We start from the raw sequence: 27209 nt of genomic DNA, 5'->3' as shown, positions 1-27209 counted from the left end.
CACTGAGGGCGGGCATCAGGTGAGCAAGCTAGTGAAACGTTGCACGCGCAAAAGAGAAGGTCTGCACACATCCAAAAACTTATTTTAAATGCAAAATTGATTTTCGTGCTCTCGAAATACTTTCTTCTTTGCGAGACAAACATTTTCTCCACAAAACTCAGTTCGCGCGCGTGCAAACCGCACTTTTGCGCGCTCAAAATATTATCTTTCGCGCGCAGAATTGCGGCAGAAATGTAATCCCATAGACCCGGGGGGTGAACAAAGGCCTCCTGTAGCGAATCGATGCGCTACATTGAAGAGAGACGTCACTTTATATGATGAACAGATTTATTCACATATAAACATTAATCTACTTTCTTACATGCAGCATATCAAATATAGTAAACAGAAATTTAACTGTGCTTGCTTGATGCGTAAGAACAAATCTCACTGGCTCTTGCCGAAGCTCAAACGTGCTCACATGACATGTAAGAACTAACCTCATTGGTTCTTGCGCATCAAGCAAACATGGTTGAGCTTCTGTTTACAATACTGTTTATTGTATTAAATTATTGACTAAAACCCTGGTGAACTGAACCTTTAATAACAGGTGGAAACGGGGCCAATGATTAGAAATACATGATATGTAGAGGCTTCTCTTGTATTCCTCAACATGTTTCTTTTAAAATGTCTATGAGCCGTTGAATTTTTCTTCACTACTCTATAAATACAAGTAGGTGATATCACACTTGCAGTCATCCTGTCAAACTGAATATTAGCATTGCTGTGATTCAGAAGTAACATACATACTGGAGTTGTGAGTAAAGTGGAGTCATAGCACAGTTTCTCTGATCCAGCTCTACTCCAAATTCTCCATTTCCTGCATCCTTCTCATATCTCTGCCCAGAGAGATCTTGGATCAAAACATTCCTGTGTATCCTGTGTCGCTGATTCACTTCATTTGTCTCCTTCCTCTTCTCTGTGATTCTTGCAGGGCTGAGGGTGGCATCACAAAGGGTTCAACTGTGGGGATTCTGTTAGACCTGACAAAACATACTCTGACCTTCTTCATCAACAAACAGCACCATGGACCCGTGGCTTTCGAGAACCTGGAGGGTGTGTTCATGCCCGCAGTTAGCCTCAACCGCAACGTCCAGGTGAGCAGCTGATCCACACTGAGCTTTAACATACTCAGTGATCGGTAGCATTGGGAATCCAGAGCTGTTTCTTATTCTGAATCATTCTCTAGACCTTCAAATTGCTTTCCCCAACGTCTAGATTCTTCTGGCATGTTTTGATTTTTAAAATGTTTTACCACAAATGTTATCCTAAGTTGAAAAATGTAGGAGCTCATTAAAAACTTTTAGGGATGCAATGAAAATCTATCAAACATTTCTTTTCTTTAATAAAGTTTTACAAGGAGACATTTACAAGCAAAATTAATTAATTGAAATATAAAAAAACACTTGTTTTTTCTGCTTTAATAATTATGTAATGATTCATAGGCCTACTTAAATTATATATATATATATATATATATATACACAACAGTTCTTTCTGGTCCTCGGATCTGATTGGCTGAAAGCCTTGTCCATGCGTGCGATATTCTAGTGCAGGGGTTCCCAAACTTTTCCATTCCACGACTAGGGCTGGGACAATAAATCGATGCATCGCGATTCATGGATCGATTCTGAGATTTTCGGAATGCATCGTGATTCTCTGTCTAAAACACGCAGTGCCATCTGCTGTTAAAAACTAAGCTCAGAATCGATTCAAGAGAGAATCGCGATGCCTTCGGAAAATCTCAGAATCGATGCAAAATCATATCTCGATTCGCGATGCATCGATTTATTGTCCGAGCCCTATCCACGACCCACCTAGACAAGTATAATCTATTTCACGACCCACCAAAATATTTGAGATAAAAAAACAATTGACATTACTTTAAGCAATAATGTTCTTTTTAGCAACATCATATGACCCCTTTAATTAAAAGTTTAATATGGCAGAAATTTAGTATTTAAGAAAAATAACCATTTTATTTTATAGTACAACTGTAAAATTTCACTACTAATATTTACGTTTTCATTTATTTGTTTACAGACGTTAAAAATATGAAACATGTCCATAAAAACTTGAGACAGCTCACTCCAGTGAACTGTAATCTGCGCTGCAAGTGTTGTTAAACTCATCACGGGGTTCAGCGCAGAAAATGCATTCATGACCTTTCCGTGTATAGAGGGGAGCGCAACCCAACACGTTTTTTAGCAAAGCATAAGAAGCGAAGCAGAACTCTCTAAAACAGTTTGGAGATTAAAATAATTGTAACAAACAGATGTGTCTCATTTTAAATAAACACTAAAAACCGAGATGACAAATTTACTTCTGTCAGAAATGTACGTTTGCAATGGTTAAATAAATGTTCAGCATTATCTTCAAAAGATTTTTGAATTTTGGCACCTTTTTTCTCTATATAGAGATGATATGGCAAGGAAATAATAGGAAATTTTTTAATGCTAGCGTGTGGAAATGTTTAAATCTTGTAGTGTTACAATTAACTCCGTGTTTGTGCCCCGCTCACCCCGTACATGTGAAACGCTTTTTACAGACCGTTTCCTTATTGGTGGTTAGCCAAATGCATATGAAGGAACGAGAACAGTGCTGAGTTCAAACAGATGATAGAAATGAACAAACATACCTGAAACAGTTTTTGTAACATTTGAATCTTTTATTTGGAACATTTGTATTTGGAAATAGAATAATTTAAGGTGAATCATAATATGAATCAGATTCCCATGCCTAGTGATCATCAGCACATCACATTTATCAACATTAATGATTGAAATTGGTCTTTTTCACAGGTGACTCTAATCACAGGTCTGGAAGTCCCAAAGAGCATCATGTGATCATCTTGGACCAATAAGAACGAGCCAGACCTTTCTTGTTAAACAAATCAGTGCTCTGCTCTTGTCAGACTGCACTGACATATAATGCTAAAGTTAATAATATTTTTCCCCTCATGGTCATATGGGCGATTTGCATTTCAGTGTTTACAAATCATTCCCATGTTTACAGAAAAGCAAACCGCAATGTCCCCACGGGGGCCAAAACTGGAGTCGGACCCAAAAGCACTTTGAAGTAGAATTATGCCTCTTTTTCATACCTCCAACGAAAGATAGCACAGTTTCAAAAACATATTTGGATTAAAACCAATTTATTAGCCATTTGATATGTTAGCGATGGAACAGAGTGATCAAACACAACCAATATCAAACAACTGTGAGATTAAAAGTGAATTTGAAAATGTTTCAGGTTAATCTCACATGCTACACAAATCTCAGGTTTACTCACCTTTAATGTGCTTCAAAAGCCCCCAGAAATATCATCACTCAGACCATGAATCTGGGGTGCTGGGATTGAAAAAGTCCCGGTCAAGCCAAAAGCCCTGCGTCAGATAATGGTGAAGTTTACAGTCTCTTCAGTTCATAGTTCCACAAGTAAAATTGTAAATCTTATTGCTAATATCACACTTCTGCTGAATTAGCTGCAAAATTTAGCTGAGGAAAAAAACAAAACAATGATCGTAGCACAAACAGTGCCGGATGAGTTACATGCTGAAGTGTAATACTTAACGTATGCACAATTGTCTTAGCAAACAGCACTAAAACACACAAGAAAAAACTCCAGGTTTACAGAAATGATATAATACCTGCCATTGGAGATACACTGTGCCCTCACCGCCAAGTAGACTCAGCCTTGGTGCTTTATATGAGCCACAGTTGTGAATATTTAGCCAGAATCTCAACTCTGAGGTCTCCTTACACTGTGACCAACATATTCCTTAAAGGGATAGTTCACCTAAAAATGAAAATGTGATGTTTATCTGCTTACCCCCAGGGCATCCAAGATGTAGGTGACTTTGTTTCTTCAGTAGAACACAAACGAAGATTTTTAACTCAAACCGTTGCAGTCTGTCAGTCTTATAATGGAGGTGAATGGGAATCACGGCTTTGAGAGTAAAAAAAAACATACAACTGTCCTGAGCGGCAGTGCGTCCTCCTGAGCGCGTTCTCTACTGCAGGCGCATTGAGAAGTGTCTGGCTGCAGCCTCGCACTTGCACTCTCAAACGTCTTCTTCTTGCTTTACGGCAGATCGCAGGCTTATAAGTGCATTACCGCCACCTAGCTCTCAAATGGACCATTGACACTCTATCTACAATCTCAATTAGGAGTACAATCAACTCACGCGCCTGCTGTTGAGAACGCGCTCATGAGGCCGCGCCGCCGCTCAGGACAGTTCGGACATTGCGTGAATCAGAGGTAAAAAAACGATATAAATACTGTTCAGTTTCTTGCACAGACCGATCATTTTGTGTCTTTACACATCAATGTATCATCACGAGCCACAGGGTTTAATTTGGTTTTGTTTGTGTATGTGTTTTTTGACTCTCAAAGCCGTGATTCCCATTCACCTCCATTGTAAGACTGACAGACTGCAACGGTTTGAGTTAAAAATCTTCGTTTGTGTTCTACTGAAGAAACAAAGTCACCTACATCTTGGATGCCCTGGGGGTAAGCAGATAAACATCAAATTTTCATTTTTGGGTGAACTATCCCTTTAAGAGTCTTGAAGTTGAAGTGTGTAATTTTCTCCTGACTAATATGCAGAGATAATTGTAAGCCATTTTAGGTTGATTTCACAGAAAAGTGTAAACACTGATTCAAAACATCGCTCTGTTTGTTTGAACTACCCATAGCAACGACTCAACCAGTAGTGAGAGTTTAGGGCGGGGCTATCTGTATTTCTGACCAATGACAAATGAGTGGTCGGGAAACCTGTTTGAAAACAGTCACTATTTTTTGTAAATGTATTTAGTGATGCAAAAATTACACACTGCGACTTTAAATCCATGACAGACTCGAGCTTCATACACCTCAATACAAGTAAATTATCACTTCATGGTTCAATCAGTAATATTTCCATGCCGCGCCCTTTAACGCTTTTTTAGATTCTGATGTCGAAATACAAAGTCATAACTTGTAGTCGCGTTCGCATGTTGTACAGCTGTAAATATGGTCAAAGCAGTGAAGCACGCATGAGTTACACATTCATTATATTGAATTTGTGTTACGTAGTGTGATGACATGAATGAAACAGGAATACAGCATAGACGCAGAGTTGCAATCTGCCCAAGTGTTTGTTGTGTGGAATTATTTTCTGATAACGTAACTTTGAGTTAAAACCCCCAAAAGCTACATAACTCCATAACAGCGCTTTTATTCTCATAAAACCGCTCACATTAAATGCAATGAGGAGTCACATATGGACCTTGCAAAAGGAGATACAAGCCTATGTTCAGTTTATACCTCTGTTCAAAATACAGTGGTTTCAGGGAGAAATGAAAGATAAATTAAAGATATTTTATTTGTTTATTATCCTGTCCAGACATTAACTCACGGGATTATGGAAACAGATAATAACCTATTGGTGATGTAAAGCATGGGATGTTGTTGATATTTATAATGCGTTTCTATGAAGAGTGTAATTAATGTAAATAGCTTGAGCAGATGCTTTTATCTCGCAGTGAGTGCTTTGCTGTCAGGAGTACCAAACTAAACCGGAGCAGGTACTGGCACTAAATAAGTGTGCGATAAGAAAAGAAGGAGTGGTAAAATGTAAAAAGCTGCGCTTAAAGGAATGTTCTGGGTTCAGTCAGGGCCATCGTCTCTTTGGGACAACTGAGAATGTTGTTCCAGGTCATTCATCGACATCTTTACACTACCATGATGGCATTTCAAGTATAAATCACAGAAAAAAATGTGGAATTTTAGCAGTAAAACACCAACACAAGTACCGACACAATCTCATGGCAGTTTGTAATTATTTTGGCAAATTGGTGACTAATCCATATGAGTTTCTACTATCTCACTCGTACATTTTCATAGGAATTATTTATGCCCCCGAAACGGTTATAGGGTTAGAAGTGGATATTCATGCTTACTTTTTCGCTAAAAATCATACATTTTTATCTGATAAAATTTTAGTAGGGAAGAATTTGTACAAGTGCTTTAGCTGCATATTTCCACTTCTTGACCCTTCAGAACATTTTGCCCTATAGACCTCCATTGTACTGTAAAAGTGCCAAGTTCAATTATTGTTTGTGGTAACTGCCAACATGCCACATATGCTGTCCATATGTACTTTTCTCGCCTCATCCACCATATTTATGACCATCAGCTGGCAAAGTAATGGCGATAAATACAGACATACAGCCATCAATGGCTTCGATCCATACAAAGTACCAGAAAACATTTTTACAGATCTCAGGTTAGCCCTAATAAATGTAACTTTCATAGACATTTATATATTTAATCTCTGTATGTAATGCCAGTATATGGAGAGCACCGATATACAAATAGGTAATGTGGATTAAATATATTGTATCTCTGTTTATGTGTTTTCATTTCACAGCCAATACTTGCTAATGGGCTGCCAATGGTCATAATTATGGATGATGAGCCGGAAAGTCATGTGACTGAAACGGGTGAACAGCTAAAGCTGAACTTTGAGCATTCCTATAAATCCAGTTTATTCTGTGGGTGACGCCTGCCAAAACTGCCGTCTTTCCAAAAAAAAATCCCCCTGAATGTTTTTTTTTTTTTTTTTACAGTGTCATTTTAAATATCACAATGGACTTTTTTGTTTGTATTAAAGTATATTTAAAAGTTTATGTCAATGTAGATAATAGAAACACTGGTCATGCACTGAATATGAAACAAAATGCACTCAAAAAACTGTTTGTTGAGATTGGAATAATGCTGACATGAGAACTTGAGAGAGTGCATTGTATATGTATGATAATAAACCAACTGTACAGTAAGATAATTCATAAGCTAACTATGGATATGACCCAGAATCATGGGAGAAAGGATGTGTATATTTATTGAAGAAGTCAACTTGCAATTCCTGCCTAACTGAATTTATTTAAACTATCATACCAACTGCCATAGCCTAAAATATCCAGATCTTGGACATGAATAATTTTCCTTACTTTTCCAGTTTCTCACAGTCTTAAATATTCATTAGGCTGAGAAAATTAACGTCTCGTCCTGTGCCTCATTCACACAAATCTGCCAAAATTAGAGACGTTGCTTTGGAATGTGGTGTGTTTTCACTCAGACTGGATGTCAACCAACTTAAAACTTCATATCAGGGTGTTTCTTCAACTATGGTCACCTTTTGCCCTGTGAACTTTCAGAACTTTTGTCATTTTTTTAACCAACAAATGTAATTCCCATCTCATCACAAATGGAAATGACATTTGAAACATTTTAGAATGGCCAGTGTTGGGGGTAACGCATTACAAGCAATGCAAGTTACGTAATCAGATTACTTAAAAAAAATTATAATCTAGTAAAGTAATGCATTACTTTTAAATTTAATAGAAAATGTCCAAGTTACTTTTTCAAACAAGTAACGCAAGTTACTTTGTTTTCCCATTTATTCACCAACAGCTCTCTTCTCTGTCCCCGTATTGAGAGAAATTGGGAGTTTGGTGCAAAGGCAAAGACACTTCCTTCAGCCTTAGGTTGAAGCCTGAGGCTTTTAAATTTCACTTTTGGTGGGAAAGGGCTTTTACAGTTACCAAAAATATAACTTTTGGGTTTTTTTTGTTATTCAAAATTAAGCCCAGCTCAGGTGACAAAAAGTTATGCAAAAGTAACGTAATGGATTACTTTCCATAAAACGTAACTAAGTTACTTTTTTATGGAGTAATGCAATATTGTAATGCATTACTTTTAAAAGAAACTTTCCTCAACACTGATAAACTGACATTTACTTTAATTTTACTTTATTTTTTTCACTTCTCACATGTTAACAACTGTTACAATAAAGTAAGGGATAATGCACGGCTAGCTGTGCATTAAACAAGAACCACCAGACACAAAGTGCATTAAAATTGTTTAATGCACAGATAGCTGTGCATTATCCTGCTTATACCGTGGTCATTTGCCAGCATCGACGAGTTAAAGCTGTTAATAATGTTTGCAGCACAATATTTGACCAGAAGGATAAAAATGACAGTTCTTTTTGTCAGTTATGACTCATAAGCGCCAGCATTCTGCCCACTTCAAATCAGAGTTGAGTGCGGTAAGATCACATGTATTTGAATGAATTATAGCATTTATTTGAATTAATTATCTATCGATAGAGAGAGAGAGAGAGAGAGAGACGTTTGTCTCTCTACAAAAGATGAAGCTATGTTTAGTTACTTCAAAAACAGCGCTTTACCACCTCGTTGCTGAGGAATATAATGTAGTGATCTAGTATCTAGGCTATTTTATTAATAAAAGCCAAGGGGAAGAGTTGACAAGTTTCTGTATGTATGCAGCGCAATCTGCGATCTCCGACCTCTCTCTCTGTGTGTGTGTGTGTTTGTGCGCGAACGATGTGTGTGGGTTTATGTGCATCAATTGACCATTAATATGTAACGGTGATTAAACTGACTTGGAACTGCCCGTGCATTAAACGGTTGTAATGCATACTTGCTAGCCAATCAGAATCCAGTATTCAGACAGACCATGGTATAACTTCTATTAATCTTTGGTTCAGTGTTTTTTTTTTTTTTTAATTCAAGATCAAAAGTCTGGGCCTGAGAAAAGGCTAACTCAATAAAAATCTGTGTAAATGGAATTTAAAAGTAGCAAAGAGTAAATGAAGGCTTGTAAAATTACAATGATGACTCATCATTAACAAAGGTAAAATCATAATCCTTGGGGCATAAATGTGGCCAAAGTTGAGGAAACACCCATCAAAAGAAAGCACAGATGAATTACACTGGATTTTTTTCAAGAAACAAGGACATACTGAACAAATGATTCTCTTGAAAGCGCACAAAATGAAATGGTCTTGAGGTGTTTGCTATATAGCTGTACGGTTAATATGACTGCCTGCGAGTGTGACCATCATCACAAAAAGTTCAACGGTCCCAATAACAGAAAATTTGCCACTGTACCAAGCTTTTAAGGATTTATTTTTCTATATTCAGCATATTACCTATGTAGATGTAAATTAGTCAGGTGATTGGCCCTCAGATTATCTCATTGTGAAGAGTTTGGAAAGGAAAGACAAGTTGTTTCTCTGAAGAGTCTTTCCATTGATCTGCTGACACGAGACACACACATATGAACACAGCCCTGCGCTGTGTGCCACCATCATCATCATCATCATCCTCGACGCAAACTCTAATGTGTGGGTGCGTGTGTTTTCGGTGTTTTTCTTCTGTATGTGATCTCGAGCTTTCATTTCCTCTTACTATAATGTGATATTTTGTATGTCTTTGTGGTTTGCATCTCAAATACATTGTATATGACATTCTTTTCTTACTATGTAGTGTAGAAGAAAACCAGTGTCTTTCCCTTTTAATAAACAATAAAACCGTGATCCACGCATCTTTATTCAGAGTATCTCATCTATGATTGTTTCCTGTTCACAGCCTCACAGATTGATTAAACTCCAAAAAGCAGTGTTTTAGCATGATTTATGGTAAATAAAACTACACTTTTACACTTTCTGAAGAAATCAGGTGTGCCAAATCTCCTGCTAGTGTAAATGCTTAGGAGATTTTAGTTTTTTTTTTAACATGTTTTGGTGTTCTGGGTACTTTCTCTTACATTTGGGTATTTTAGAGAAGGCTCACATCCCAAAAATTGCCAAATTATGAGGAAAAGTGTACCTCAAGTAGTTGCATAATTTGAGGTGTATTTTATGTCTGTAGCACATACACTGAGGGATGAGTTATACACCAAAGTGAAGAAACCTAAAAATAATCAATAAGGGCATTGCAAATGTTCTATATGTAAAATGACTAGGGTAAAGTATGGCACATTTCAATTTCAGCCCAGTCAAAATGTGATATTCCATACTTATTTAAATGTTCTTGCATTTTTAATGGTGTCGTTTTTTCTGAAGATTCAGAAACAGCTGCTCAGTCGCTGTTACCTTTTCACTTTAACTTTCGATTTCTGAATGTCTTTGGAGCTCAACATCAGCATTCCGTTTTTGAAGCGTCCAACTTGTCCACCAAGCTCTCCGCTAGACGACGATTTACTTTTCTCAGTCCTGGGAAGTCAAAAAGGCAACAAAAATTAGCAACACTACAAAAACAAAAACACCTGATATCTTGACTCTGAAGGTGCTCTGTGAAATTTCACAGCCAAAATTAATTAAATTCAATAGGATCCTGTAGGCAAAAAATGTTCCCCATGCAGATTTTGCTCGTGGTCATGCCAGTTGGTCGCGCAGATTCGCTGCATTAACCAACAGACAGCTGCTGGTTTAAAAGGGACTCCTCTGCGAGTTGTGCTTCACGCATCGCAACATTATTTCCAAACTTTTTTTATTTGCCCTCAATTTTGCTAATACAATCAAGCACAAACAAACTACAACCCATTTCATTTAAATGACAAACAGAACGTCAGAAGGATGGACTTTTTAATGTCATTGAGTTCAAAATGTAAACACAAACCTTGATTTCCCTTCTTTCTTTCTTTTCTTCTGTGGTTCCTGACAAAACACCCAGAGAGGAAAGGTTAGTGGAAAGGTTGCACATGCTGCAGAAGTAGTCAAGTGTTTTAAAAAGTAAGAATATATATAAACTGTTTAAATTTTAAAAGTTGTACTTACAGATTTTGCTTCCTCTTTGGCTTTCATCTTCTGTTCTTTTATCATTTGTTGATACACTTTGTAATTAACATACTGCTTTTTAGGGGCCTATAGAGAAAAACAACAACATTTATTCATTTGAGTATTGTAAAAAAAAAAAGATATATATATATATATAATAATGAAATAAAATGTTATGACAACGATTAAAAATAAAGTGCCAGAAACAGGTATGCAAACCCAAAATGCAAACTAGTATTGATATATATTGATTATACATTGATATACTATTATTAATTTTTGTTAATATTTTGAGTTAAATTTTATTTTTATATTTTCTATTTTCATTCTAGTTTAGTTTTAGTAATTTTGTTGTATTTTTGTCATTTTTATATTTTAAGTAATAAACATGTGGAATTTTTTTTATGGTATTAGGTTTACAATAATTACCCTGCTGCCAACACATTGCAAGTGTAGGGTCAAGGGGGGTCAAAATGTCTGTGACATTCAAATAAAAGTATGATTAAATGTAAACTTGCCAATAGTTCAACCAACTTTCTCTGCAAGATTCGATTCACCTGCTAGAGCGCCCCTTGTGGCAGTGCCGAGAATGCATACTTGTGCTGTGTTATATATTGCATTCTGAGCCATTTCTGAACACAAAGCACTGCAGAAGGGTTTCTTTGAGTATGTTTGAGGCCCAGCAGTGCTGCATGCGATTAGTGGATGTGTGCTGAACTCACTCTGGCTCCCAGCATGATGGCTCTGTCCTGCTCAAAGACCCTCTGCTGCTGCTTCTGATACCCCGACAGCCCAAACTTGTGAACCTCAAACCGAGCCTGCGGAGGACACACACAAGTCATGCCAGTTCATTCAAGAAAAAAAGTGGCTTATCATTCTGCAATTGAGTTTCAGCCGAGGAAGTTACTGACTTGGAACTGTGTACACACACAGGCAGTTGAACAAATAGCACTCTGAACACGAAACACGAGAGAATCAATGTGATGCGAGAAAATATGTGTTACCTTAATAAACATTAATATACCGTCACAGAACCTCATAAATGACTGATCTGGAATACTCTACATGAGCAGAAACTCCATGAGGCAAATAATGTTGTGCTGCAACTGAATTCAAGAGTTTGACATTAGCATGTTGCTAAGCTAACAACGAAATATTCTAAAAACACACAGCAAACAAATTTGAGGTGTTTTTTTTTTTTACTTTTATTTTGTTTTCAATTATTTTCCATACTTTCCTGCAGGGGTTCTCAACTCTGGCCTTCATTTTCCACTTTCCTGCAGAGTTTAGCTCCAGCCCTAATCAAAAACACCCGAATAAGCTCAAAGTCTTCAAGATTACTCGAGCCAGAGATGGCCTTATTAATCGGAGGTATGATAGAATGGCTATTTGATCAAATGTTTAAGGCAGGTGAGTTTGATCAGGGAACTCTTGCTTTTCAGTATTGAGTTTTCAAGAGTATTTATAATCAAGACTTCATTCATTTTGTCCACCATCTTGAATATATTTTTTCACTGACTTCCACAAAATGACAAAGGGACTGATGGATTTATGAAGGAAGTTTTTCTAATATGAGGCAACTTACTAAAGCAGTGATACTGAACTGTACTGAAGAGTTTAGCTCCATCTCTAATATCAAACATGCTGACTATGTAGACAGCTCACTAGGTTTTGAAAAGGAGCAATAATCTCACCTTTTCTATTGTTAGTTTTTCATCGTTTTTCTTCTTTTCTTTGACATCGGAAACCTGAGGATAAGCAAACATGGATAAAGACAGATGAGAGTTGAATACAGTTGCTGCAGCTGCTTTTCTCTGTATGGTTCACTCAATCTTTCATGCACATATTCACATTTCCGTTTCATCATTTAGCAGACGCTTTTATCCAAAGCGACTTACAAATGAGGAGAACAATAGAAGCAAGACCAACAGTATACAAGTGCTGTGACAAGTCTCCGTTAGTCTAGCACAGTACACATAGCTAGTTTTTTTGTTTTTTTTTGTAGATAATGGACTTCTGAAGTTGCATGTTCTTCTTACCTTCTGCCCTGATTCAACAGCCTTTGATAATTTGTTCTTCTTCAAAGGAACAATAAATGTAACAACCTCCACGTTGGATCGTTTTGCCCCAGATAGCATGTGTTCACATACTGTTGAGTGTGTCATGAGCTGCTCTGAGTCTGTGTCTGTGACAGACTGTATCTGTATTTTCCTCAGTATCGTTCATGTCATCTTTAGCTGAGTTCTTTCTTTTCCGAGACTTTCCCAATCTTTTGTTTTTTTCCATCACCTAAACATGAAAAATTACATCAAATATTATAATCGGTAATTACAAATTCCATAAGACTGTTGTTAGCTAATTTATTTTGTAGGCCTATATTACGTGCAGTATGCAACATTTTAATTATTAACAGCTGCGACCTTATTTTCCTTATGTTAAACTGCCACTTTCCGAATTAAACAGCAAATGTAACAAATTAGGATTATAGTTTATCGTTGCATACTAATTACCGCTTTAGTACATTTGTTTTGGAAGCAGTATGCAGTATATAGTGCACAATATTCAGTACGCTAGTGTTTCATTGTAAACAGAGCGCTGCATTACAACACAACACAGGGTGAATTTACTGTATCATACACTTTTCCGTGGCTTTTATGCTCTACTTAAAGAGTCTGTTAATTTTAAAAATGCTGTTAATCACCATCTACTAGCTAATATCTACCGTAAATGTGTTAGTATGGCTGTTCGCTGTTATTAAAAACTTCACTCTCACCAAAATCATACAACTTGATCGAGGAAAAGACGATCGTCATCCGCCTCCCCACCGTGTTCATTTCTTGTTACGCTCATTTTTTAATAAATAAAACACGTTTTAACAGCAATGTTGGTTTTCGTGTGTTTCACGTGTGTGCATCACATACGCGAAATGTCCTTTCTCACTTTCCGTCAACACGCTCGTCGTCCCGGAAGTAGCATAATCTGAAATGTTGACACCGCCCAATGTGATAGGACAGGACAGGAGGAGGAGGTAACTGTAGAGGCTGTAAAAATGCTTTCTTTCCTCTAGACGGCGCAATGAAACCCAGAGCTCCAACCCTCCATTGAACCACATTAAAATCTCACGGCGTTTTTGTCTTACTAGATGTGCGGTAAAAGTCATACACTTTTAAATATATCACTTTTAAAGAGCGCTACCTGACATGAAAATAAAAAGATCGCGCGGAATGTTTAAATAAAGACATTAAATGAACACAACAATCTAATAATCTCAAACGTCAGTGATTGGCCCATCCGTGCAGCGCTGAGAAAAGTAACATGTACCACGTGTTCAGGCCATCAACGTGACGCTGAGGCGGTTTTAACCAGAGAACTTAAAAAAAAAAAAAAAAACGTTAAATTAAAAGATATACATATACGGCGAGAATTTACAGCCATTATGAGCTATTTCATCCGTTTTGCTAACTTTATCCAGATTTTCAGTGACCATACTTTCAATCACATGAAGCCCGCCCCCCAAAATACTGTCAACCAACCCGCAAGCAGCAAACTCAAACTCACAAAATGATTGACAAGGAGGAGGCGTTTCTGATTGGCTAAACTTAGGAACGCTCCCGCCTCGATTCGTTTTTTGTTGTCGTTTACAGAGCTGTCACAGAAGCCGAGACAGGTATTTCAGGGCACCTTAGTAAAGTCTGTGGGGTAATAGTGAGATTTAATGAGCGGCATTAAAGAAATAGCTTGGAGCACCTAAAAGTGTAATATTAATGTTTACTTTGACCAGCCGCACCTCCAAGCCCCGCCCACCCGGCTCTGCTGTTTCATACTCAGTTTTCATTCCTCCCGCATGTTGTGTTTCTATGACTGGAATGAGTACTGGACTGAACGGTCAACCTTGATCCAAACTTTCTCACCCAGAGCTCTTCTGGTCTATTGCACTCATGCTTTGATAGCTGCGGGATCGAAATGGCGTCTCAAGCACTGTACTCGGTGAGTGTTACAATATTTTCGCATGCTTTCTGTCAAAGTAGCACATGCTTGCAACACTTGCAGTGTGTGAATCTCTCACAGAGCTTCCTCTAATATTCTCCTTCAAGGAAACATTAAGCACATTTCATGTCCAGTGCACACGAGCGTTTCATGAACCAAATAAAATCTCTCACATGAGTTTTACATGTCATTTGTTTTAAAAATTATTTAACATGGTTTTAGGACCATATACCATTAGAAAACCATACTGTACAGCTATCTATAAACTCTGGCAGCATTTGATTAATTATAGCAGTAATAATCAAATGTATGTCTGCGTTTAAGCAACATACATTTGTAGCTATTTGGTTTATTTTCTTTGCATTGCTTACAAATAAATGGACACACCCTCATTTTTTTGTAGCACAGTTTTCCACATTTTAGAATAACAGTAAAGGCAAAACTACTTTAAAAACACAAATGAATTAATAGAAATAATGTAGTGACCACAAATAAGTTAGCTTATTTAAGTTATCTTCCCAAAAAAATATTATAGAATATACTGTATGATTTTATATAAAGTTTATAATAGTATAGAAAGTGTTATTCATGTGTACAATGTATATTTGTTAATTTGAACAAACATGTATCAAATTAAAACAAATCAAAATAAATTCAATAAGGCAGTCATAATTCTGTCATATGTGAATATATCTGTAATATTTTGTGCATGTGTGCCAATGCGCATCACGAGTATCAGTCCTTGCCATTTTTATTCTTCAGTTTTTTATTGGATTTTTTATGTACTGTAATTGTAATGTATTACAGTTTTAAAAAAGCAGAAGCAGAAATGTGATCATGTAAACGGTCTTATTATTTTGAAAAATATGTTTTCTGTCTTCATCAGTGTTGGGGAAAGTTACTTTTAAAAGTAATGCATTACAATATTGCGTTAATCCATAAAAAAGTAACTAATTACGTTACTTAGTTACTTTTTATGGAAAGTAATGCGTTATGTTACTTTTGCGTTACTTTTTAAATCTGGACAGGGCTTGCTTGTTTGTTTTTAAAAATAAAAAAAGTTATATTTTTGGCAAATATAAAAGCCTTTTCACACCAGAAGTGAAATGAATAAGCCTCAGGCTGAAGGGAAAGTAAATTTACGTCCGTACAGTAGAATGCAGAAGAAATTTCAACACACTTCAGCAATAAAAAAAGACACACACATGTTTGTCTAGAGTAATTTGTGCTTATTAGTATGGTTGAACTGGATCATCGAAGGTCAGAAGCAAAGACATTGGTTAATAGAATGGGATTAAATACATAAATTTAACCAGAGAACTTAAAAAAAAAAAAAAAACGTTAAATTAAAAGATATACATATACGGCGAGAATTTACAGCCATTATGAGCTATTTCATCCGTTTTGCTAACTTTATCCAGATTTTCAGTGACCATACTTTCAATCACATGAAGCCCGCCCCCCAAAATACTGTCAACCAACCCGCAAGCAGCAAACTCAAACTCACAAAATGATTGACAAGGAGGAGGCGTTTCTGATTGGCTAAACTTAGGAACGCTCCCGCCTCGATTCGTTTTTTGTTGTCGTTTACAGAGCTGTCACAGAAGCCGAGACAGGTATTTCAGGGCACCTTAGTAAAGTCTGTGGGGTAATAGTGAGATTTAATGAGCGGCATTAAAGAAATAGCTTGGAGCACCTAAAAGTGTAATATTAATGTTTACTTTGACCAGCCGTACCTCCAAGCCCCGCCCACCCGGCTCTGCTGTTTCATACTCAGTTTTCATTCCTCCCGCATGTTGTGTTTCTATGACTGGAATGAGTACTGGACTGAACGGTCAACCTTGATCCAAACTTTCTCACCCAGAGCTCTTCTGGTCTATTGCACTCATGCTTTGATAGCTGCGGGATCGAAATGGCGTCTCGAGCACTGTACTCGGTGAGTGTTACAATATTTTCGCATGCTTTCTGTCAAAGTAGCACATGCTTGCAACACTTGCAGTGTGTGAATCTCTCACAGAGCTTCCTCTAATATTCTCCTTCAAGGAAACATTAAGCACATTTCATGTCCAGTGCACACGAGCGTTTCATGAACCAAATAAAATCTCTCACATGAGTTTTACATGTCATTTGTTTTAAAAATTATTTAACATGGTTTTAGGACCATATACCATTAGAAAACCATACTGTACAGCTATCTATAAACTCTGGCAGCATTTTATTAATTATAGCAGTAATAATCAAATGTATGTCTGCGTTTAAGCAACATACATTTGTAGCTATTTAGTTTATTTTCTTTGCATTGCTTACAAATAAATGGACACACCCTCATTATTTTGTAGCACAGTTTTCCACATTTTAGAATAACAGTAAAGGCAAAACTGCTTTAAAAACACAAATGAATTAATAGAAATAATGTAGTGACCACAAATAAGTTAGCTTATTTAAGTTATCTTCCCAAAAAAATATTATAGAATATACTGTATGATTTTATATAAAGTTTATAATAGTATAGAAAGTGTTATTCATGTGTACAATTTATATTTGTTAATTTGAACAAACATATATAAAATTAAAACAAATCAAAATAAATTCAATAAGGCAGTCATAATTCTGTCATATGTGAATATATCTGTAATATTTTGTGCATGTGTGCCAATGCGCATCACGAGTATCAGTCCTTGCCATTTTTATTCTTCAGTTTTTTATTGGATTTTTTATGTACTGTAATTGTAATGTATTACAGTTTTAAAAAAGCAGAAGCAGAAATGTGATCATGTAAACGGTCTTATTATTTTGAAAAATATGTTTTCTGTCTGATTTCTCTCAACATGGGGACAGGAGAGCTGTCAATCAATAAACTAAAATAAATAAAAAAGTAACTTGCGTTACTTATTTTAAAAAGTAACTCAGATATTCTCTTGTAAATTAAAAAGTAATGCGTTACTTTACTAGTTACTTGAAAAAAGTAATCTGATTACGTAACTCACGTTACTTGTAATGCGTTACCACCAACACTGGTCTTCATACAGCCTAGGCATCCAGTGCTGAAGAAGCGGGATGATTTTGAAGACGTTCTGGAAGAGAGAAGACGCTCCAGTGATCTGAGATACGCACTGAGATGCTACACTCCCACACTCTATAAAGGACTCGTGCCCTGCAAGGCCAGCATGCTAAAAACCATCGTTCTGCAGTCAGACCACCTGCAGTATGTCATTAAACAGGTACAGAAACAACACAGTGCGCCACCATTCTCCTCAATGCCATGAGTTTCATGCAATAACTAGGAACCCTAAATCAAGTGAGGCATTTTGGTGGAATTGTACATTCAGATGAAATACGGTCTTGTTTAATTATTATTGTGTCAATATTACAGTTATGTTTTCTGCAGAGTTGTGCTGTTCATTCAGGTGTCTGTATCTAGGAATACAGATCAAACCCTAGGTGTTTTAATGGCTACTGAGTTGTGTGTGTGTTTAGGTTTCATCAGAATCAGGAGACAGCACCGAGTGTGTTGCGGAGGAAGCGTCTCTGATCCTGGATGAAATGGCTCACCGTCTGCAGCTCAGCACTATACGCTTCTTTGCCTTTATGCTCAGCAAAGCCTTCAAGAGACTCTTCCGCAGCGTTTGTGTCAATGAGGAGGGCATCCAGAGAGTGAGTGACTCTTCACTGTCCCCAAAATACACGTCTGAAATTCCTGCTAAAACACCTGGTATCTACACTGTGAGCCGATTACTAGGCTCGTCTAATGTTACTAAAACATGTGTCCTAATTACAGATCCCTTGTGGCACTTGTCATTAGCATGTCATTATTTTAAAAGAGCTTTTTTAATTATCATATATATTCTACTGTTGAAAAATATTGAATAATTACGCCTTTTATTAAGACGTTTCTTTTGCTCACTAAGGCTGTGTTTATTTCATTACAAATACAGTACAACAGTAATACTGTGAAATATTATTAACATTTAAAAGAACTGTTTTCAGTTTGAATATATTTAAAATAATGTAACTTTTTCCTGTGACCAAAGCTGAATTTTCAGCATTATTACTCCAGTCTTCAGTGTCACATGATCTTCAGAAATCATTCTAATATGCTGATTTGCTGCTCAATTCTTGTTATTTTTTATGCTCAATTATTAATAAAACAGTGCTGCTTTGTGGAAACTGTGCTACATTTTTTTTTCAAGATTCTTTGTTGAATAGAAAGTCCAAAAGAACGGCATTTATTTGAAATAGAAACATTTTGTAACATCATTAATGTCTTTGTCAATTTTGACCAATTTAATGCATTCTTGCTGAATAAAATGACTATCGTTTTTAAAATCTTGCTTACCCCACACTTTTATCACAAAAATATTAAGCAGCAAGCAAAACTGCTTTCAGCATTGATAATAATAAAGAAATTAACATCTTCTGATTTCTCTCAACATGGGGACAGGAGAGCTGTCAATCAATAAACTAAAATAAATAAAAAAGTAACTTGCGTTACTTATTTTAAAAAGTAACTCAGATATTCTCTTGTAAATTAAAAAGTAATGCGTTACTTTACTAGTTACTTGAAAAAAGTAATCTGATTACGTAACTCACGTTACTTGTAATGCGTTACCACCAACACTGGTCTTCATACAGCCTAGGCATCCAGTGCTGAAGAAGCGGGATGATTTTGAAGACGTTCTGGAAGAGAGAAGACGCTCCAGTGATCTGAGATACGCACTGAGATGCTACACTCCCACACTCTATAAAGGACTCGTGCCCTGCAAGGCCAGCATGCTAAAAACCATCGTTCTGCAGTCAGACCACCTGCAGTATGTCATTAAACAGGTACAGAAACAACACAGTGCGCCACCATTCTCCTCAATGCCATGAGTTTCATGCAATAACTAGGAACCCTAAATCAAGTGAGGCATTTTGGTGGAATTGTACATTCAGATGAAATACGGTCTTGTTTAATTATTATTGTGTCAATATTACAGTTATGTTTTCTGCAGAGTTGTGCTGTTCATTCAGGTGTCTGTATCTAGGAATACAGATCAAACCCTAGGTGTTTTAATGGCTACTGAGTTGTGTGTGTGTTTAGGTTTCATCAGAATCAGGAGACAGCACCGAGTGTGTTGCGGAGGAAGCGTCTCTGATCCTGGATGAAATGGCTCACCGTCTGCAGCTCAGCACTATACGCTTCTTTGCCTTTACGCTCAGCAAAGCCTTCAAGAGACTCTTCCGCAGCGTTTGTGTCAATGAGGAGGGCATCCAGAGAGTGAGTGACTCTTCACTGTCCCCAAAATACACGTCTGAAATTCCTGCTAAAACACCTGGTATCTACACTGTGAGCCGATTACTAGGCTCGTCTAATGTTACTAAAACATGTGTCCTAATTACAGATCCCTTGTGGCACTTGTCATTAGCATGTCATTATTTTAAAAGAGCTTTTTTATTATCATATATATTCTACTGTTGAAAAATATTGAATAATTACGCCTTTTATTAAGACGTTTCTTTTGCTCACTAAGGCTGTGTTTATTTCATTACAAATACAGTACAACAGTAATACTGTGAAATATTATTAACATTTAAAAGAACTGTTTTCAGTTTGAATATATTTAAAATAATGTAACTTTTTCCTGTGACCAAAGCTGAATTTTCAGCATTATTACTCCAGTCTTCAGTGTCACATGATCTTCAGAAATCATTCTAATATGCTGATTTGCTGCTCAATTCTTGTTATTTTTTATGCTCAATTATTAATAAAACAGTGCTGCTTTGTGGAAACTGTGCTACATTTTTTTTTCAAGATTCTTTGTTGAATAGAAAGTCCAAAAGAACGGCATTTATTTGAAATAGAAACATTTTGTAACATCATTAATGTCTTTGTCAATTTTGACCAATTTAATGCATTCTTGCTGAATAAAATGACTATCGTTTTTAAAATCTTGCTTACCCCACACTTTTATCACAAAAATATTAAGCAGCAAGCAAAACTGCTTTCAGCATTGATAATAATAAAGAAATGTTTCTTGAGCAGCAAATCAGAATATTAGAATGATTTCTGAAGGATCATGTGACACTGAAGATTGGAATAGGAATAAATTACATTTTTAATATATAATTGTAATAAGATTTCACAATATTACTGTTTTTACTATTTATGACCCTGAACCTGGAGGGTGCAAAAAAAATCTAAATATTGAAAAAAATCGCCTTTAAAGTTGTCCAAATGAAGTCCTTAGCAATGCATATTACTAATCAAAAATTAAGTTTTGATATATTTACGGTAGGAAATTTACAAAATATCTTCATGGAACATGATCTTTACTTAATATCCTAATCATAATCCAATGATTTTTGGAATAAAAGAAAAATCGATAATTTTGACCCATACAATAGCGGCGTCCCAAATGACACACTATGCACTATGTACTCAACCATGTAGTGTATGAATTACATGAGGTTATTTTGTCATTCGTAATTGGAGTCTGATAGCCCCTCCCCCTTCGCAACGTAATTAAAGCTGCGACAGTTGAGTGCATTAAGTGTCCAACATTCCACACTTCGCTTTTTCGGTTATTTAAGTTCATCATCCGGGTATTTAAAGTGCACTTTTTCTTTTGGAATTTTCAGTGTGAACACATTACTTGCACTATTTATACTACAAAACATCAGAGAATAGTGCATAAGTACGCGATTTGGGACACACCTAAGTATTTTTGGCTATTGCTACAAATATATCCGTGCTACTTAAGGTTTTGTGGTCCAGGGTCACATTTATTTTTATCAAATAAAAGAGAGCATAAAAATCTAAAAATATATTTATATTATTATAAGAATAAAATAATTATTTCAAACATTTGACCAAGTGTATTTCCTGTATTTCTGCTGTAATAATAAAAGTGCTGCTTGTTTTCAACAGAAATAGGGAATGTTGATATGAACGGCTCGAATAGTTCCTGTATCAAATGAAGGCTTCTGAAATACGAAATGTGCTGTGATTGGTTAGCTGGATTACAGGCTCATGATGAAATGAAAATGAGACCAATCGGACCAATAACCGCAGATTAGAGTCACGCAAAAGAGGGATTTGGAAAAATGTATCACTGAGCTAATCATTTGGGAGTCGTTGTTGAGCAAATAAAGTAAAAATAAATGCATATTATAAGACAATGAAAGTATTTTTTGACATTACATGCATGTCAACCCCTTTGTGTGGGACTCCCAAAAGCAAAATATGAACCATTCATTACCCATAATAGGGGCACTTTAAGTCAGTCAACCACAATTCATTGAAATGTCATGATTTCAGATGTTGCAAGAACTTTGTATTCTTCAGCCCAACAGTGCAATACAAACACTAGTTATTGAAGGGGAAAAAGATCTGATTTCAGTTTATATCTTAATATTATTAGTATTTAATTAAACAATTGATTATTCTAATATATAATTAATAATTTATTAATTGAAATACTTTTAAGTTATCCTGAGGCCCCCTGGTTGAGAACTGCTGTTATAAATGGTCCTGCCGTTTGGTTTAATAAAGATGGCATGTAAATAGAGTTTGATGTCATGCTGGTTTTCATTGATGATGCTTTCTCTCTTCAGCTCCAGCAGGCTGTACAGGAACACCCGGTGGTTCTCTTGCCCAGTCACCGTAGTTACATGGACTTCCTGATGATGTCCTACTTACTCTACATGTACGACCTTCCCCTGCCGGTGATTGCGGCTGGAATGGGTGAGTGTGGACAGGTCACACTGATGCATTGTGCCAGCCTAAAAACGGTTTTGAGTGTAGCTATTATACAAACACAAGTAGACACACTTTCCAAAAGTATAGTTCATTCTCCTTTATGTTTGAGTGGACTTTGTAATTGATTTTATAGCCTTTCTTTGGTTGAGGGTTGACAGTGCCAGCTAGAGCGTCTAAACAATTGACAATCTTTCTGTGTTATATTCAAAATATTGATACAAGCACTTTGTGGTAGTTTATAAACTTCATATACATAAAACATGATAGTGCCAACTTTTTATTCTAGAATATATACTTTTGTAAAATCATTGTAATTTTGAAGTACCCTGGTTGAATGGGTCAAAGACAGTGTCGCATCAAATTCAGTTTACAAAAGGGATTTTATATACATAGAACGATAATTTCAGATAGATTTTGTGAAAATGTCAAAACATGGGTGGAATAATGTTCCATCATCATTCAGTGTAACGTTTATGTAAAAATCAAACAGCATATTTATTGTGACCTGCACTTATTAAAATATACAAAAGAAAAAGTGATTGTACTAAATTATATTTTAAATGATTAAAATCGTCTTGCTGACAAATGAAACCTAACAGTTTGAAGGATAGAGGCAAAAAGTGTCAAGTTCAAATTATTTGGAGTTTAGTTTGAATAAAATCACTATTTTCTTTTCAGTAACGTCTTTATTCTTTTGATTCAGATTTGATCAATATGTGAGCTTAAACCTGTTGATTTCATGTTATATTCATTACTTATACTGTACTATTTACTAATGGTAAGATGTTTCTGCAGATTTTATGAGCATGAAGTTTGTTGGTGAGATGCTGCGTATGTCAGGGGCTTTTTTCATCCGTCGGTCGTTTGGAGGTGATAAACTTTACTGGGCTGTGTTCTCTGAGTATGTGAAGACCATGCTGAGGGTAAGACGCTTCATCCAAACAACTGAACACATGAGCAAATCAGTCAACTAGACTGTCCTGTATATGTAAGATAAAATACAGGCTTCATATTGCAGTGGATTTACAGCTTTTCACACCGCTCTTAAAGGGTTAGTTCACCCAAAAATGAAAATTCTGTCTTTAATTACTCTCCCTCACCTCGTAACAAACCTTCGTTCATCTTCGGAACACTAATTAAGATATTTTTGATGAAATCTGAGATCTCTCTTACCCTCCGTAGACAGCAAGGGTCCTACCACGGTCAAGGCACAGAAATGTAGTAAGAACATCAATAAAGGGGTCATATGATGTTGCTAAAAAGAACATTATTTTGTGTATTTGGTATAATGCAATGTGTTTACGCGGTTTCCAAAAGTAAAATATGTTTAACCCAAAGGTTAAAAAAACACATTATTTTCCACATACTGTACATTATTATTGCTCCTCTATGTCCCGCCTTTCTGAAACGCGTTGATTTTTACAAAGCTCATCGGTCTGAAAAGCGAGGATTGCTGTGATTGGCCAGCTATCCAGTGCGTTGTGATTGGCTGAATACCTCAAGCGTGTGACGGAAATGTTACGCCCCTTACCATATTGTGATGCCGTGTCCCGACGCGATGAGACAACACCAATAAAACCCATTACAAACGAGGCATTTGTTGCATCCAGTGGGGACATACTGATTATAATGACTTTGTAGTGCGTATGCAGTGCAGAAGCAGCACGGACTCATTTTGCTTTCACACAGAACGCATTTGCAGTCCGCTCCTGATCCGCGGCTGTTTACCACAAACACAACATTTATCCACAATTTTTATTTCAAATCCAAACGTTGTTACAGAAAATGAATTTTCAGCATTGTCATCCTCTTTTATCACAGTTATACAATCGTTCATAGACATATTCACGTTTAAACTTATAAATAAATATAAACAACATATTATTCAATGCATTTGACTTCTAGATTTGTATATTAAGTTGCTCAAGCAAGTGGCAGCACATTTAAACACAGCATATAGCCTATTTTTCTTATGTTAAAAGTAAGCTATTATAAATATTTTAAATTAAAACTTACCACTGACAGAAACAGCAAAAATAGACTCGGTGCGTAAACGATCGCTGCACTGCTGCAGACGCACTGCTCCTGGAACGCACTGCCGGACCGCAACCGTGTGCAGTGTGAACGCTCTGGGCTGCGTTTCCCAAAAGCTTCGAAAGCCTGAGAAGTTCGTAAAAACGATCGATAAAAATGATCTTAATATTACGGTCTGTTTCCCAAAAGCATCGTAACTTAAGTAGCACTTGAAAATCATCGCAGATCTACGGGTGCTCTGGAGTAATCGTAAAACCAGCCATGTATTGGACCCGGAAATAACGTCTCTACAGATATTATATACTATAATATATATTATATATAGTAGATTAATACTATACTTATTATATTATATTATATTATATTATCCGAGCTGTCTGGAACGCAGCATTAGGTTAACATTTCAATAAACGAGCGTGTATTACGATTACGCGCCATTTTATAAACTGAAATTTCAGCACTTGACAAATGGCTAGCGACTCCTAAGTAGCACTTAAAGCACGGCTACGTGCGATTGTGTTAAGTGCATTTTTGGAAAACGCACGTGAAACAATAACGAATGTTCGTAAAATGACTCGTAGAAAACGCTCTTAAGCGCTAAGATCAATCGTTATCGAGAAACGCAGCCCTGATCCGTTAACATGGGTGCGGAAAAAAATACACATCGCATACGCACCGCAAATGGAGTATGTGTGAAACAGGCGTTATACTACTGTCTTTTTTATGCGTTGCGTTGCATCGCGCCGCGTAAACATAAAACCAATTTCTCTCAACATGGCAACACGAGAGCTGTCAGCCAATAAATGGGAAAACAAAGTAACTGGTATTACTGATTTAAAAAAGTAACTCAGATATTTTCTTGTAAATAGAAAAGTAATGTGCTACTTCACTAATTACTTGAATGTAACATCCATTATACCCAACACTGATCAAGACAGAGTTCAAAGTTCAAACAGGTCGATCCAGTGGGATTTTACAGGTAATAAAGGTACTGCGAGTCATTTTTAGATGACTGTTTACTGTATATCCTTCCATTCTTAAACGGTTGAAAATATGCGTTGTTGAAAAATTATTAACCTGTTGTATTATTAACCTGTTGTATGTAACCTGTTCAGAATGGATATGCCCCAGTTGAGTTCTTCTTGGAAGGAACTAGAAGCAGGACGTGCAAATCTCTCACACCAAAGACGGGTAAGTGTACATCGACTATACGTTTGCAACACTTTTTATACATTTTCAAAAACAGACTGTCTGTGCTGCTGTGACTTTTTGGTGTTTAATTTTGATAAAAGCTCTTTGCTGACTTCTGCACGTATTGAAATAAATTCAAGGTGACAGGAAACATTTTTTTGGTCAGCATTGCTTGCACACAGGAAGTGAGATGCCAGCTGAATGAAATTTCACAGGATTTTCACAATTGAATCTCAGTCCCAGTATGATATAGAGCCCCTGACTAATTTATGGCACAGAGGTTAAAAACGACAGCTTGAAACCTGGAAAGCCTGACGGTGGCAGCTCATCAATCAAACCCAACAAAAGCAAATTTAGATGAATGAGAGAAACAAAACGTCCGCCTCTTTGAACACTGTTGGTTTTGTGTCAGCTTCATCTCCCGCTCTCTTTCTCTCTCTCTCTCCCTCAGGGTTGTTGAATATTGTGATGGAGCCGTTTTTTAAAGGAGCGCTGTTTGATGTGAACCTGGTTCCTGTCAGCATCAGCTACGAGAGAATTCTGGAAGAGTCTCTGTACGCCCGAGAGCTGCTCGGCGTCCCGAAGCCCAAAGAATCAACCTCAGTATGCATTGCCTTCTAATATGCATTCCATTACTATTTTTAGCAGATATATAACAACTAAACTTTTATCTTAATCAGTGTCCTGTTTTCCTAAAAAAATTTTTTTGAAAGAAGACTCTTGTGCTCACCAAGGCTGCATTTATTGTTGTAAAATTCAGTAAAAACAGTAATGTGGTGAAATAATATTATTAAAGTTTTAAATAATGTTTTCTATGTTAGTATATTTTAAAATGTATTTAATTCCTGTGATGCAAAGCTGAGTTTTCAGCATTATTACTCTAGTCTTCAAGTGTCACGTGATCCTTCGGAAATCAATAATTCTAATATGCTGATTTTGTTCCGAACATTTCTTATTATTATCAGTGTTGTCATTATTATCAGTTGTTCTGCTGAATATTTTTGTGGAAAAGCATGTTTCCTTTTTCAGGATTCTTCAGTGAAAAGATAGACTCTGACCCCAAATATTTGAACTGTGTAAATATGAATAAATAATTACAGTATTTTTCATGTTACAAGTCCATGTAATGGACAGTGGATAATTATAAATAAATATTTGTTTAATACTCAAAATAATCTCTAAAATATCTGTATATCATGAAGCAAAATTGTACAAGATAATTTTGCAGCTGTCTCCTGGATTAAGTTTATTTTCATTTCAGGCATGAGACCTCACTTAAAGGGATAGTTCACCCAAAAATGAAAATTCTGTCATTAATTACTCACCCTCATGTCGTTCCAAACCCGTAAGATCTTCGTTCATCTTCGGAACACAAATTAAGATATTTTTGATGAAATCAGAGAGCTCTCTGACCCTGCATAGACAGCAACGCAACTGAAATGTTCCCAGGTCCAGAAACGTAGCAAGGAGATTGGTAAACTTGGCAACTTCAATTTTGCGAAGCTACGAGAATACTTTTTGTGCGCAAAGAAAACAAAAAAAAACACTTTATTCAACAATTCGTCTCCTCCGCATCACCCTGTAGCGCCATTT

The 27209-nt window shown here is 36.4% G+C and overlaps 3 protein-coding genes across 5 annotated transcripts in view; 2 read left to right on the top strand and 1 right to left on the bottom strand.

Moving 5' to 3' along the window:
* LOC107727346 (E3 ubiquitin-protein ligase TRIM9-like) overlaps positions 1-2921 on the top strand; it is a 45358-nt gene extending 42437 nt beyond the window's left edge. For 2 of the 3 annotated variants that reach the window (XM_016537189.1, XM_016537188.1), the window contains 2 exons: positions 974-1136; positions 2841-2921. In XM_016537189.1, the coding sequence (XP_016392675.1) occupies positions 974-1136; positions 2841-2885 (208 nt within the window). In that variant the 3' untranslated portion in view covers positions 2886-2921. Of the gene's footprint in view, positions 1-973; positions 1137-2840 lie in introns of those variants that run through there. The other variant, XM_016537190.1, reaches the window with a different exon arrangement.
* A 161-nt stretch (positions 2922-3082) lies between these two features.
* On the bottom strand, positions 3083-13606 carry LOC107727347 (uncharacterized protein C1orf131 homolog). The gene is made up of 9 exons (XM_016537191.1): positions 13440-13606; positions 12706-12955; positions 12361-12414; positions 11389-11484; positions 10667-10753; positions 10509-10546; positions 9983-10102; positions 3331-3424; positions 3083-3142 (listed from the first exon to the last, which is right to left on the bottom strand). Exons 2-8 carry the CDS (start codon positions 12829-12831, stop codon positions 3343-3345), a joined length of 603 nt encoding a protein of 200 aa, XP_016392677.1. The 5' UTR covers positions 12832-12955; positions 13440-13606; the 3' UTR covers positions 3083-3142; positions 3331-3342.
* Positions 13607-16230: 2624 nt separating this feature from the next.
* Positions 16231-27209, top strand: part of LOC107727348 (dihydroxyacetone phosphate acyltransferase-like) — a 29275-nt gene continuing 18296 nt past the window's right edge. Inside the window, exons 1-7 of the mRNA XM_016537192.1 lie at positions 16231-16589; positions 17683-17874; positions 19734-19910; positions 22247-22376; positions 23187-23314; positions 25541-25616; positions 26068-26219. Coding sequence (XP_016392678.1) covers positions 16566-16589; positions 17683-17874; positions 19734-19910; positions 22247-22376; positions 23187-23314; positions 25541-25616; positions 26068-26219 — 879 coding nt within the window. The 5' untranslated portion in view covers positions 16231-16565. The remainder of the gene's footprint in view (positions 16590-17682; positions 17875-19733; positions 19911-22246; positions 22377-23186; positions 23315-25540; positions 25617-26067; positions 26220-27209) is intronic.

Source organism: Sinocyclocheilus rhinocerous, unplaced genomic scaffold (genome assembly GCF_001515625.1).
Source record: "Sinocyclocheilus rhinocerous isolate Xijiao unplaced genomic scaffold, SAMN03320098_v1.1 scaffold156, whole genome shotgun sequence".
In the NCBI taxonomy this organism is placed as follows: domain Eukaryota; kingdom Metazoa; phylum Chordata; class Actinopteri; order Cypriniformes; family Cyprinidae; genus Sinocyclocheilus; species Sinocyclocheilus rhinocerous.
This window is presented reverse-complemented; position numbering and strand designations above follow the sequence as displayed.

Bases quoted from the DNA above. Each gene is read 5' to 3' on its own strand.
- LOC107727347 (XM_016537191.1), bottom strand. From the start codon at position 12,831: ATGACACACTCAACAGTATGTGAACACATGCTATCTGGGGCAAAACGA. The intron at 10,754-11,388 runs GTGAGTTCAGCA...TTTTCTCTATAG, and splicing joins CCATCATGCTGGGAGCCAGA to GCCCCTAAAAAGCAGTATGT. The intron at 3,425-9,982 runs GTAACAGCGACT...TATCTGACGCAG, and splicing joins TCGAAAGTTAAAGTGAAAAG to GGCTTTTGGCTTGACCGGGA.